The sequence below is a fragment of the Xiphophorus maculatus genome, chromosome 9 (assembly GCF_002775205.1).
Source record: "Xiphophorus maculatus strain JP 163 A chromosome 9, X_maculatus-5.0-male, whole genome shotgun sequence".
NCBI lineage: Eukaryota > Metazoa > Chordata > Actinopteri > Cyprinodontiformes > Poeciliidae > Xiphophorus > Xiphophorus maculatus.
Genome location: NC_036451.1, coordinates 6,125,896 through 6,140,013, shown reverse-complemented (window position 1 = coordinate 6,140,013; position 14,118 = coordinate 6,125,896). Strand labels below are relative to the sequence as shown.

Genomic DNA, 14,118 nt, shown 5'->3' with positions numbered 1-14,118 from the left:
AGAAACATATTTTCATCATCAAAAATCCATCCATCCGTTCATTTTCTTACACCTTTAACCCATGGGAGGGGTGTTGGTGCCCATCTCCAGCTGACAACGGGCGAGAGGCGGGGTCACCTTTACAGGTCACCAGTGTCATCAAAAATCATCATCATAAGATATTGGAATAAAGACTAAGATTCATCTATGTTCCAGTTATTTCTAATCAAAGGCAACTCTAAGCAATGGGTTTTTAGTCTTGATTTGAAGCAAGTCAGGGTTTCAGCATTTTTGCAGTTCTCTTGAAGTCTATTTCAGATTAGTGAAGCACAATTAATCCAAAATGTTTGTGACTACACTCCATGGAGTGCAGTGGAGACTCTGTGCAATCACAAATTAATTTCTCCTCTGAACAACATGAAAACATTTGTTAACATTTTAAACAAATGTTGGTCTTCTGTGACCAGCAACAGAAAAGTGCAATGAGTTGGGGAAAACATCTCTACCATATGAGACACCTCTGGTAACTGGTCATGTCAACTATGTACACAGTGAAAAAAAAAGCAACTACATGTCATACAAATTATTGACTTTTTCAAGACCTTTATACAAGTAAAAGATAACAAAATAGTATCCATTGATACCAGAAGCATACAGTATTTGAACACAACCAGAAAAGGTAACATCGAGATCTTAAAAAAAACTACAAAACCCACTCAAGGACTACAAACGTGCCCTTTTGGCGTTTAAAATGCATATGATAAAATTTTAGATATTTTCACAAAAGCAAAAATTTCTAACCCAAAGAAGAAATTTAAATCTCAAACTTTCCAGAAAAAACTTGTTAATTTCCCATGTTATTTTTTATTTATTTCTGAGATTCATCTAAAAATATATGTTTTTTCAAGCAAATTCTTGACTTTTCAAACTCAGAATTTTCCTTGTTTTTTCTAGAAAATTTGAGGTTTTTGCCAGAATTTTTTTCCCTTTCTACATTGGCCCTGATACACCATCGTGCATAGTTCCTCATAATATTGTGATAAAATTCTAAGTCCACATCATCCAGCCTACTCTCAAGATATTTCTATGCTTATCTTAATATTTTAAACAAATTTTCTCAAAGATTAAAAGCATAGAATATTAATGATACACCTTGAACACATTCTTCATGCTCTCATATCCCTGGAGCTGATAGAAAAAAGTGCAGTAGAGACTCTGTGCAATCACAAATTAATTTCTCCTCTGAACGAACATGAAACTTCAAAATCAAACAGATTTCTGCACCTGTGTTTGCCTCCACCGAATGTGTTTGTGCAGAACGAAGCGCACGCCTCGTGTTCGTCATCATTGCCCTCTCTCCTCGCTTCCCACTGACAGATCAAACTGCTATTGCCTTATCAAATCCATCAGGCTTATGGAAACATACACCTCGTTACATTAGCTTTGAGGAAATCACAGGCTCACTGATGAAATATGCAGACAATAAAAGAGAAAGAAGGGCTGGGGTTTTGGATGACATGACAGGCCATAGCCAGAGGGGCGCTAGTTAAAAATGTACAGCCCCGAACAAAGCGCTAAGCAGGCTTCAACAGTCATTAAAAGGCCCCTACGTCAGAATCACACACTCCATGTAAAGCAGCCTTCCTGTCTGTTTCTATGAGGGAGGCATGTGTCTGTCTGCGTGCCTCTGAACAAAGTTGTGTACGTGTGTGTGTGTTGGCATGCAGAGCAAACTATGTCAGAAAGGTGTGAAGGTGCATGGCTCACCTTTGCTTTAAGTCTGTCCTTAAAGTCCCGAATGCCCCGCCTGGCATGACCCTTGGCCTAGGAGTGGTGAAACACACACAAACACACACAGACACAAAGACAGATTACTAATCAAAACATGTTGAATTAGCATTCTGTTCTGGTTTGGTGTAACATCAAGAAATTCTTTGATCCATGTGGTAAAAACACGCAGACAAAAGGCTGGATGAGAGCGCCTCGCTCACTAACAGGAGGCGATAACATGAAAGGGCACCCTGACCACCTATTATACAGCGTACAACGCCACAGCCAGCCATGAACAATGCTCTCTAGCTACATTACCAATTATAATCAACGTGTTTTTGAAGATACATTATAACATTCAAGAGTACCACTTCTTTCTGTAGAGAAGAACTGAAACCCCCCCAACAACAAGTATTAAATACCTTTGACACAGCTGTGTTGAAAAATGCTCCTCCTCTCTGTGATAAAAAAGAAAACAATATTCAGAGATTTGAAGATTTTACATAACACACAAAACCAGGCTTTCATACATGGACAAAAATAGGGGATTTTAAAGGATGTTACGGATTTTATTACTTTTAGTGTCGTCACACAAGACATAAGACATCGCAACACATGCACAGGCATGATTGACAGCAGTCAGACACCAACCTGGCTCTGATTGGTTATTTTTGACTTGGAGCATTTCTTCAGACAACAATAGTAGATCAGGGAGGAGGTGGAGGAACTCTATCCTTTCACAGATTATCTGTCTCATATTAAACTGTCATGACGTGATGACAGTTTCAACAAATACGTAAAAAAAACAACAACTTTTTTTTAAAGTAAAAGTTACATACTGCAACTTTAACAGCCTAAACTGTAAACCAACAGACATTGAAGTGGGCTTTGTAAAACTTTGAAGTTGTGCTGAATCAAACTGACTAAAGCCTATTACACCTATGTAGAGAGGAAAATGTCTGTGCTCAGATGGCTCACCCAGGGTGAGCTCAACCGATAAGAAGACTCAGTTAGCTATTGTTAACAACATGTGAAAGGTCATTTTATCAAAAAAAAAAATTATATAAAACAATGTTTTCTGGTGATAATTACTAAACACAAAAATCTGTAAAGGCTTCACTTAGAAAAACGCATTTTATCATGAATTAAAACTGAAAAGTATCTGAATCTCAAACATTCGATAAATAGGATATCTCAAATGTTACATGAGCCAGCTAAGTTCCCCTGTGTGACATTTAGATTCCTCTATTGGCAGAAAGGCACTAATTAAAGTCTAAATGGGTAAGGGAAAGTACTTCTGCTTTATTATTATTACTATAAAAATCGAGATGTAAAGGACCACCCTGGTTCCATTGAACAAATCAACTTAACACGTTCATGTTTAAGTTTTATAATGTTTCCTAAAGGTGACTAAAGTTTCATTTCACTGTAAATGAGGGGCTGGATTGTGCTTTGAATTGATCTTCCAAACCGACCATTAAGTGAGTTGGAATCCTGAAATGTGAGAAACTTACTTGAAATTTGAAAATAAAGTTTTCATACGATCTGAAAACTTTATTTTCAGAGTGTGACCACGATTAAAAAACACAATCAAAAACATAGATGATTATTCACCACCAGACACACAATGCAGGATGATGGAGTCAAACATGTTGAAGAGATACAAACTAATAAAGTGATTCAAAATGATTTTTGAGTCTAGGCTGACAGTCTCGATTTCAATAGATTTAAGAGTCATCCACATAAAGAGATAGCTGCTTTAATAGCCAAAGAACAAGATTTAGGTGCATAAATGTTCCTGTTTTTATTTGAATTAATCTGTAGCTATAGTGGACCTGATAAATTGGGTTTGAGAAAGGTTTTGTCAGAAGCAAAATATCATATACAAAAAAAATAGCAGCAATGAGACACTAATCAACTAGAAAGGGATTAAAAATTAGCCAATTTTCTTTTGAACAACAAGTCAAATATAAGAAAAATGTAAAAGTTTATTGTCATTTTTATCCAAAATACCAAAACTGAAGGTTAATCTTTCTTTCAGTGAGTACACATATTTACAAGAAACACAAACTCTGGAGAATCTTGCTTTAAATAAAACAAATGTTGGACAAGAAAAAGCCAGTTATGTCTCAAGCTGAAATGGACACATGAAAACATGGAATAGCATTCAGAGAAAGAAAATCACCCAATATGAGGCTCTTTCTAAGTTCACTGGTGGTTCTGATGCTGATGGATTAAAAGGTGGCTCCTCCTCCTTTCCGTTTTCCCCTTGAGGTTAATGTCAGGCATCAGAAATTAAATTTCAACCTCTAAAACGGATTTGCTTAAACTCCTTAGAGGTCGCTAAACTCCTGATAAGTGTTGGACTTGACTTGTTTGTAGTATAAATTTAGTGTCAGTGTCACAGCCTTCTAAGATAAAAAGTCTAAAATTCAAAGCTTTGACCAATGAAATGATTTTGAAAATTAATGCAGACCTCTGCATCGCTCAGTCATATTGTAGGAACAGCAGAAAACGGTGCTGATAAACTAGCATACCTTCAATAAACTAAGCAATTCACAGCATTCATGAGCGTTTTATTAAAAAGAAGCCTAAAGGAGTGATGGAGGGGACTGTACGTGCTCAATTCATCCTCTGAGTTTGGAAGGCTGACATTATGGTGCCCAATCTGTTTCTCTCAGTGTCTTTCTTCTTTTCTCCCAGAGTTGCCGTTTTCTTCTCAGTTTGGTCTTTAGTGTAAGCACAAAACGGCGACTAAACGGCTAAACAGAGTAAATGGCAGACAGCGTTTCAGAAGTTGGCAGAAAGAGAGGAGGAGAGGGGCCGAGGTGAAGGCCTCTCTTATAGATCCCTGTCAGTCAGGAAATGTGAACTTTAACAAACCTTTGAAGAGCACTCTAGAGAACTAATTCAGCCTTAGCTGACGGCGTGGGGAGATAGGGAGGGTGAGGGAGAGTGAGAGACGGGGGGGAAATCAGGAGGGGGGTGACAGAGATGAAAAGGGGGAGAGAGATAAAGACAGATAGATAAGGGAAGGAAAGGATATGAGGGAAGGGCCCGAAAGAGATGAAGGAGGAAGAGATGTATGTTCTTGGGCTGGTTCAGCGGCGTAACGCCTGTGTTTGCTGCCAGATCAACATGTCATGTCGGAGGACGTCTTGTCACGTCAAATCGCTTCTGTCTTCCTCCCTGTCTGTATCCAGTGTCCTGCTGCATGCGCCGCTACACACACACACACACACACTCCAGCTGGATCTGTACGTTCAGGCAACCCCTTCATTCCAAAGGCAACAGCAAGACTTCAAACACTGAGCTGTGTCAATCAGGCCTTCAATTAAATATAAGTGGAGAATAAAAATGAAACACAAGGAACCCGGAGAGAGAAGCTGGATGCTGTACAGGACGTTGTGTAAATACCTTCACAGTGTGCATCCATTGCTGGTAGGACCTTGAATTACCTGAGGAGACGAGGGAAAACCAGGGATATGAATTAATCACCGTTTCATCAGACGCTCGCTGTTTTCAGGATGATTCAAAAGCAACATTATGAATCATTATGAGCAACACTCAGACCCAGAAAAACAATCCTAAATAAACTACAGCTTAAAAAAGGTTTTAGGCCTGAATGACTTACAGTGCTGTGAAAAAAGATTCACCTCTTATATTTTTACTATTAATCTTTCTTTTTTGCCATATATTTGTTTGACACCAGGTCGTCAAACAAATATGAACATCATCCAAAGACAAGTAAATACAAAATGCAGTTTTCAGACTATGATTGCTTTTACTAAAGAAAAATAAATATCCAAACCAACCAGGCTCTATGTGGAAGACGTTTTCCCCCTAAACATCATAACTTCCACAATGTGTTTGTGATAACTAGAAATTAGTCTTTTCCATCACTTTGGAGGACTTTTGACAATCAGCTGCAGCGCTTCCATTGATTGTATAAATGAATGAATTGGATTAATGAAGAACTTTATGGAAACATGGCAATAAAAAAAAAAACAAACATGTTTTTCGATAAAAAAAATTTTCTGCGCGAATGAGGTAGGTTTTCGACTGTAACAAAATTTGTGTATTTTGCAAAACTGCAATTGAATATATATTTTTTGCATCACTAGAGTCATGTGATCAGCAACCGGATTTTACTGGTTTCATAAAAGACGAAGAAGACAGGAAGTGGTAAGAGGAGGATGGGGCAGTGTGTGATTCATCGCACGATTTTAATTGCATTTCTCATTTAATAGAAACACCACAATTGCAAAGTTGTGTTTGTTCATCAAAGTTTTATGTGCATTTGTAATGGAAATTCAGCTGCCGTGATTCACATGAGTCCCAAAGCCTTGGAAATTACTTTAAAACCTTTGTTGACCGATGGATGGAAGTGACCATGTGTTTCTGGCATGATGTAGAAACACAGGGCAGAAACACATGCCTTAGATGCTGCTTTTTGTGACATTTCAGCCTACTTCATGCTGTCAGACAGGTTCTATGCAAGTGATTACTTAAATCTGCAGGTCTGGCAGTAATCAAACCAAGGTTTGGAAGGTGAATGTGTGATTTACCAGGAGGGGCAGCTATATTTTCACATAAACTCTCAATTTTTTCCACTTAATAAAGAAAATCGTCATTTGAAACACTTTTTTTATGTTTATGTGGTTAATCTTTGTCTGATGTTAACATGGTTTTTTGGATGATCACAAACATCAAAGTGTAAAAAAGTAAGAACAAAATAAATATTTAAGCTGTAACCTTCATCTTTGAGAGTTAAAACTTAACACAAATTGCGACAACAATAAAAGTTGCATTATGACATTTTGTTGAGAATCCTCTAAGGCTTTAAGAATCTTTAATAAAACCAAACCATTGGGTTGTGGTGCTTTGCTTTCAGTTTCTTTTAGTGCACACCTTCAGTTTTTGTTTAAGAAGCAAAAGGAAAATTACATCTAAACATTTCCGTACTTAGCTGTACAGGGACAACACAACTGTTACATTATAAATCAAAAAAGAAGATTAAAATATAAAAAGAAGATTGATAAACATTTTGCTAGGATTTTCCCTTAAACTTCTTTTTCAGTTTCATAGAAAAGGATTTTTCTGATATCTGTGCTTCCTTGTTGTCAGCATGAGATAAAATTTTGATTCTGAATTCAAACAGGAATCTGAAAGGAAACTCTGAAAGGCCATGCGATCAAGAGCAATGTTTTATTTTAGTTTTCAGATGCATTTTTCATTCTTTCACTAAAATTTAACAGGTTTTTCTTTTTTGCCAGTTTCCACAAAATCCACCTAGTCATGCTCACAAAGAGAGAAACATCACACACACACCCACACGCACACACACACACACATACACACACACGCACAAATTTCTGCTTTGGCTTTCAGCTTGGCAAGAAGTACTGAACTTGTAGTCAGGGATTCCTCTAGCTGTCAGGGCAGGCATGACATTTGCAAAGCGCAGCATTACAATAGGTACGATTATTATCAGGAACATACATTTCATAGCAGTGGTGGTTATGTGTGCTATAAATGGCACAATGCTGACTTAGCAGGAGATTATTTACATTTGCTTTATGCGTGAAGAGATGATGCAGGAGTGCTATTTACTCAAAGCCATGCATCTTCATATACCATAGAAATGTGAAGCAGAAATACAATCCAGGCACAAACCCATATATTAGAATATCATTGAAAAGTTAACCGATTTCTTTAGTTTAAATGCAAAAAGTGAAACTTGTTTCAAATTATTAAGTCATCCTGATGATCATCAGCTTTTTTACTCTAACATATAGAGTAAAATTGCTGTATGTGACAAAGGCCAAGAGCCAAAACCTGTTGGTCTGTATCTTCATGTTACCAGATGTTGGAAAAAAGAAGTTGTACTGAAAATCTTTGGCTCACTTGGAATCTGTCCAGCTGAGTCAATGACATCTCCGAGGAGGGTAAGTAAGAAAATAAAAACGGTCATTGATAGAGAAACTAGGTCCTCACTTAGTGATGTATCAAAGTAGTTTAATGAAAACTTAAGTGGAAGGATAACTACAGCTCTCAAAGATGTAGTTATCCTTCCACTTAACTTTTATTAGAGTGTTACATGCTGGTGATTCATAGTTGGGCCTAACCAAAGACTCAAGATCAGCTCTGTCATTTCAACTTCTTCTTCTTTCCCAAAAAGAGTCAAGATTTCCAGGAGCTTCTTAGGATAAACTGAAAAGTTTGTGGTAAATTTACAGTGGCATTGTTTTTAGCTAATTTAGTCAGTAATAGAGGGTCTGTTCATTTTCACTTTTCTGGTGTCAGAACTGAGTGTTTTGAGTTGGAGCAACACGACTAAACAACCAGGAGTTTATTTTATGACACTTGTAGCTCATGATGCTAACTCAAGCATCATAATGGGTTTTACATATTTATTTCAATTTTTTTTAAACACGTAAAGCTTTACTTGGTTGAAAACACAATTTCTACTGCAGTAAAAAGGTCAAACATAACTCTTTTGGTTTATTTTTCTTCTCCTCCCTGTGCTTCACATGAACAATAGCACAACAGCATCAATGATGTACAATAAATATGAAAAATAAATACAGTTAATCTTATTGACAGACAAGTCTGGCACTACTCACTTCCACAGAAGCCCCCCTCTGTGATCTCTTCTTCAAACACATCGGTGAAGCCGCGGCCTGCGTTTAATTTGGCCAGCCGTCCGTCGATGAACTGCAACCATAAATTACAACATGCTTATTAAAGGAGTGGAGGAGAAGCAGGAGAGGGGGCACACTCACATATACACAGATTCAAACACTTGAGCCTCAGAGGGGTGTTATTAATCCTACCTGACGGAAACTACATCCAGAGATTAGGTGGGTTTCCAGGTAATAGGGATTTGTTAATATGGAGCAGATGAGGGATTAGAGCTGCAGTCTAAATTCTGCACACTGTCTGAGACATGAGGAAGTTTCATTTCCTCCCTTTGTAACACAGAGCCCACTAAACTCCACGTCATAAATAAGCACTTAACAGCCGAGACAGCTGCACGTTTTATTAGCTCAGTGACAAACAGCACATCAATATGTCACAAAATAAACAATAACAAACACTCGTCGAGTTAAATTAATAAACTAAGTGCATTCTTCGGATAAAAAAGCGATAAGAGTTTGCTTGCTGGGCTCCTGCAGAGTATGATTAAATCAAAATAGAGAAAAGAGATAACAGTTACAAACACATCAAAGCCTCTTTAGCGCATTTTGGACCATTATAAAGAATCTGCTGCCACAGCAGGAGTAGTTTAACTCTGTTGCATATCCTGTCAAAGCTGGACTTTTAATACAATGCTTTTAAATAGTTATTAACAATGAAAATCTTCCTAATTTAATAAACAATCATAGGAATCCCTATGTTAACTGAGCCCAAGTTTCACTTTACTGGTAAAGTCTCAATATTTTTGCTAACTAATAATGCTCTGGGAAAATGGGTAATATATTGTCTAGCATTTTTAGAAACTGAATAAAAATATATAACAAAGTCCTTTAAAACACAGAAAAGTTAACTTTCAGAAGTCATATACATACATTTGGATATGTTTATATATTAATATGATCTTTGACACTTGAACCATAAGCAGAAATATTTTCAGTTGTAGCCATGTTTCTATGTCCAAGTAGGTGGAAAAACAGGTAAAAATCTGCAACAACATAATGAAAATAATTACAATTTATGTATAAATTCCATCTGTGTTTTCAAGGCAAACTTTTTTTTAACTGCTATCATTAATTAGTGAGATAAACCTTCAACCTTCCAAACGCTATTTAACTTTTTTAATAATTAACAAATGGCACTATAGTCTTCCAAAAATGAAAGAAAAACTTGACAGCAACATTTTGTCAGACCACTTTTTTTTAACGCAACAATCCTACTCCTCCCCCTTGTGTTAGCACGTCCGCAGTGTAACACCAGTACAGCCTGTTCTTGGGTGCATGTCCTCAGGGACAGCCTGCTAACTAGCGACCGACACGGCTACCCGCTCCTCTGGTCAGGGGAGCTGGAAACTAATCATTAGATCATTTTAATGAGAGGTGAGACCGACTCCATCGGCTGCTCCGCTACATGGCTGGTCCAATTAGCGGAGATAATCAACCCAAATCATCACCTAGCCCGAGCCTCCACTTAAACACCCTGCACCCCCACTCAAACCCCGGCCAGATTACCTGCCTCGCTGTGGGCCTTAATTGGACATTACTCAACAATGGCAGGCTGTGATCACAAACATGTAAACCACCACTAAAAAAAAACATCTGTTACATCTGCATGAGCAGTGCCACAAACACAGTAACAAAGGGGAGATAGTCATTTTCTCTGCTTTTAGAGAGAGAAGAAAAAGCACTTAAAATTCCAAGACCAAATTGGGGTCAGATTTATTAACACAAAATACAGATGATGTTAGAATATTGCAGTTTTCAGATCTATTTAACTTTTTCTCACCTGACAGCCGCAAACTCAATGCATCTCATTGTCTTTAATTGTAAAATGGAAAAATACAATTCAATATCTCTACATTTCTCTTGCAAAATAGCTTGCAAGAACTATTTTGCAAGCTATTATTTTAAATAATAATATAATAATAATAATAATAGTGGGTCTGCAACATATATGCTAAACAAGCTGTTGTGTTATAACCAATAGGAAAATTCAACTGCAGTAGCCACTGTTCAACTTAAGGAGGTCAGATCTGACATGGTCTTAGGCAAAATATTGTAGAATTAAACAAATGTACATAAAAATGTCCAAATTTGCATAGAAACATAAAGGTAGCACCGTTATAAACCTAGTTAGTTCATTTGCTAAAAAAGTTGCTTTGCCAATTGCAATTAAAAATCCATGCAAAGGTTGTGAATTTAACAAAATCAATCTTCATATAATCTTATAGTAAAGGGACTTTATTTTAACTTGGCTTTCATACGGTAAGAAAGGGGAAAGTTATTGATCCTGTAGCTTTTGCCTCAGTTTGTTTGGCCTCTAGTTTGCATAACCAGAAACTAAGCTAAGAATTGACAGAAGTTCATTTAGAGCTACATGAATGTAGAGCCTAAAAGGAGTCCAAACACTTCCTTATTTAAAGAGTCCCCATGAGTAAAGACTACAACTAAGGAGTAAGTGGCAGCTGTTGACACTGCAAGATATGTTAGGAGAGATGTCAATCAAGTGCACAGGAAAAAAAAACCCTCAAAATCTCATGAGGCGCGGATGGAAACATTTGAAATAGACAGTACTGAAATATGTTCAGTGGTGCCACATGCTTGTTAACTGTATACTTTATAGAGGAAATGCATTAAGAGATCCAAGATTTATGTTAAAATTGGCTTTACTATTTTAAGCAACTCTTTCCAATACTGCCTTGGCAATTCTGCTCATATACACCAAAACTGAATAAATATACATATAGAAGACTACTGGCAGTAAACCATCTGGGTACAAGTGCCCCTTCAGGCTCTTGCAACAAGAAGAAAAGGGTTCATTTACTCTATCTCTGTTTGCATAATATCCACATGACAATCGAAGTGTGCTTGAGAGTCTGAGTGAGTGCAGGAGCTGGAGACGGTTGATAGGAAGCAGGTTAATGTTGACAGATGTTCCCCCGCATTCTTTCTGAAGATTTCTCCCACTTGTTCTGTTCTGAACAAAGATGGACTGCTTGACCGAGTGGAGAAAGAAAAAAAAAAGAGCCTGTGTGTGCAAGAAGGTGAATATGTGACATTTTAAGAAGCATGTGGCCTCTGCGTGTGTATTTTAGGATTAGTGTAAAGACTATTACTCAGAAAAAAAAGATAAAATTATTTATGGTTTGGGTTCTGGCTTTCTTTCCTGCACCACTCCAATACGCTCTTTTTTATTATCGCTTGATAGGTCAGATAAACTCATTAAAACAATGGTAATTTAACCATATTCTCTCTAACATTAATATAACCAGGTGTATTGCAATGTAAGATTTGTCAGTAAAATTTGTCTAGTAAAAAGACAAACTCTTTCAGTTAACTGAGCAATTTAAGTCTCCCAATTATTCATAATGTGCTGCAGATTTAGATTAACAGCTCCGTGTTGCTCAAATGAGGGGACTGTTACTTAAACGGGTAATTTAAAGGGAGTGAAAAACACTTACAATCAATCAAAAAAGTACATGTAGAAAAGCAATTTCCTGCTAAGATATGGTAACACCTCCACCTCAGGTAACACTTCAGAGGTATTCACATGTGGTTTGGACTGTTTAATGTGGACTGAGGTCAACAGAGTCCAACAGTATGGTTTAAATTTTGAAGGTTTAAAATCAGTAAGGCCAAGAGTATAAAACCCTGACTTTGGGCATTGTTTTAAGAATAAATAAATGAATAGTTTACAGTGAATTTGATTTTATTTAAGATGTATGGACTTCCACTAGAGACCGGGGTAAATTATTTAAATTAAAAAAAGATAAAATCTATTAAATATGAGACTAAAACAAGATTTACTAAGGCTTTATGCAATGCAACTTTTGTGGAAACTGTTCTACTTTCAAAAGATCATAAAACCCAACATACCTGCAGACCTTCAAAATAAAAATACAGTTAAAACCAGAAGTTTGCATAGACCGTATGAAAGTACAGCATTTTTACTCTCTGAAGTTAAATCAAAGCAAGCTCCTCTTGCTTTAGGTCAGCTAGCATGATCAAATTATTTCTATTTGTTAAATGCCACAAAAGTTGGAGAAATAACATGTCATAGACTTAATTATTAATTTATTTAAAATCAAAAGTTCACATACATTTTCTATGTATTTGGTAGCACTGTCTTAATTGTATGACTTGGATCAAATGTTTGAAACATTTTTTGCACAAAAACATTAATTTTAGTTTGCTCAGTTCAGACTACTTCGAGCTCCTTTCAGAATGAGCTGTTTTAAGGCACCTTGTCGCTTTAAATAAGGTGCTGTTGGCCACGCCCTCCCGACTAAGCTTTTATGTGAACATGGCTGCAAACAGGTGCACAATTATACAACCGTACATCTTTGAGAAGCAGAAATAGAGCCTCTTACACAACTAACTACAATGCAGCAAGTAGTTCCTGGAAGGTTAAGTCAATAACAAAACACTTGTTTTCTCCAGCAGCCATTGCACAGCACATACAGCAGTAAAACCAGCTGACCAAACATGAGGGACCTCTGCTTGGGTTGCTGGGTGACAGGGCTTGGCTTGGCTGGGGTTGCTAGGTAAATGGGCAGTGCCTTTCAAATGTGACTTAACAATCGGGCAGTTTTTGAAGCGGTTCATTTTCCAGACACCAAAAAAGCTTGTTTTCTAAGAGCTTGGCCTGTTATTATAAGCAGTAGAAACCCAAATGGAAATACAAAAACTTGCAAAATGAGAATTTTCCATAATATGTCCTGTTTACTGGTCAGAACAGGAGGACAAATTAAAGTATCTATATGAATGTTGACACAATTTTAGTGTATTAAACAACAGTGTGGTTATTTGAAAAATGGTAGGATGGACTCGACTAACAACACTTAAGTCCCAGCACAGTCCCAGCTTAATGGGTCTCCAATGTACTGCAACTCAGACAACAAGGGAATTGATTTCCTATTCCTCACTGTATGAATTACCAGACAGATCTTTGCATTAAGAACTCAAACTCGAGCTGCAAAAGCTGCAATCACTACTTTTATCTTGAATGATCATTTTGCTCTTGACCAATGGTCAAGTTTGGTTTTTCAAATAGAAGACCAATTTTCTTCTGCAATTTTTGTCTTGGTTTTTGTTTCCATTACCTGTGTGTTTGTCAGTATGTAGACCATGTGTCTGGGAACAGGATAAGGAGAAATATTGGCCAAAACATAAAAGTAGTTGAGATAAAACTATTGAATAAGAAACTACTGACCAAGAGCACATCTTCATTCTCACAGCATGTACCTATCAATATAAAAATTTATGCGCGCATGTGTGTGGCCATGCAAGAGAAGCACTGTATGTGTGTTTCTGAGCGGATGTGGGTCATGGTCAGAGCATCGCTCGGGCAAAACCACTGGCCCCGCTCTCTTTAGCAGAAAGAGGAGTGGAGCAGATAAGCTCACCCCATCCCCTGCTCTCGAGAGGGGGAGGAGGAGGAGATAAGGACCTGTTTCCCAATGCTACCGCTTCAGGAGGCAGCCGGCCCGGAGGAGGCTTTGAACTGATGCTCACTATCTCCTCTGCCTGGGAAAATTATGAAAAGGGTGTCCAGAGAAACAAAAGGCTGATTGAGGGCCGCTGTTCTGTACTCTCGAGGGGAAATCACACAACTATCATGGGTCAAAGAGCACAAAGAGGTGAGGGAAAAAGAGCGAGAGGAAAGCCAGAGGTG

At 37.5% G+C, this 14,118-nt stretch overlaps 1 protein-coding gene across 2 annotated transcripts in view; it reads right to left on the bottom strand.

Moving 5' to 3' along the window:
- Positions 1-14,118, bottom strand: part of dennd1b (DENN domain containing 1B) — a 141,091-nt gene that overhangs the window by 20,931 nt on the left and 106,042 nt on the right. For both annotated transcript variants that reach the window (XM_023339654.1, XM_014469446.2), the window contains 4 exons: positions 8,376-8,466; positions 5,167-5,207; positions 2,172-2,207; positions 1,747-1,803 (listed from right to left, as the gene is read on the bottom strand). In XM_023339654.1, the coding sequence (XP_023195422.1) occupies positions 1,747-1,803; positions 2,172-2,207; positions 5,167-5,207; positions 8,376-8,466 (225 nt within the window). The remainder of the gene's footprint in view (positions 1-1,746; positions 1,804-2,171; positions 2,208-5,166; positions 5,208-8,375; positions 8,467-14,118) is intronic.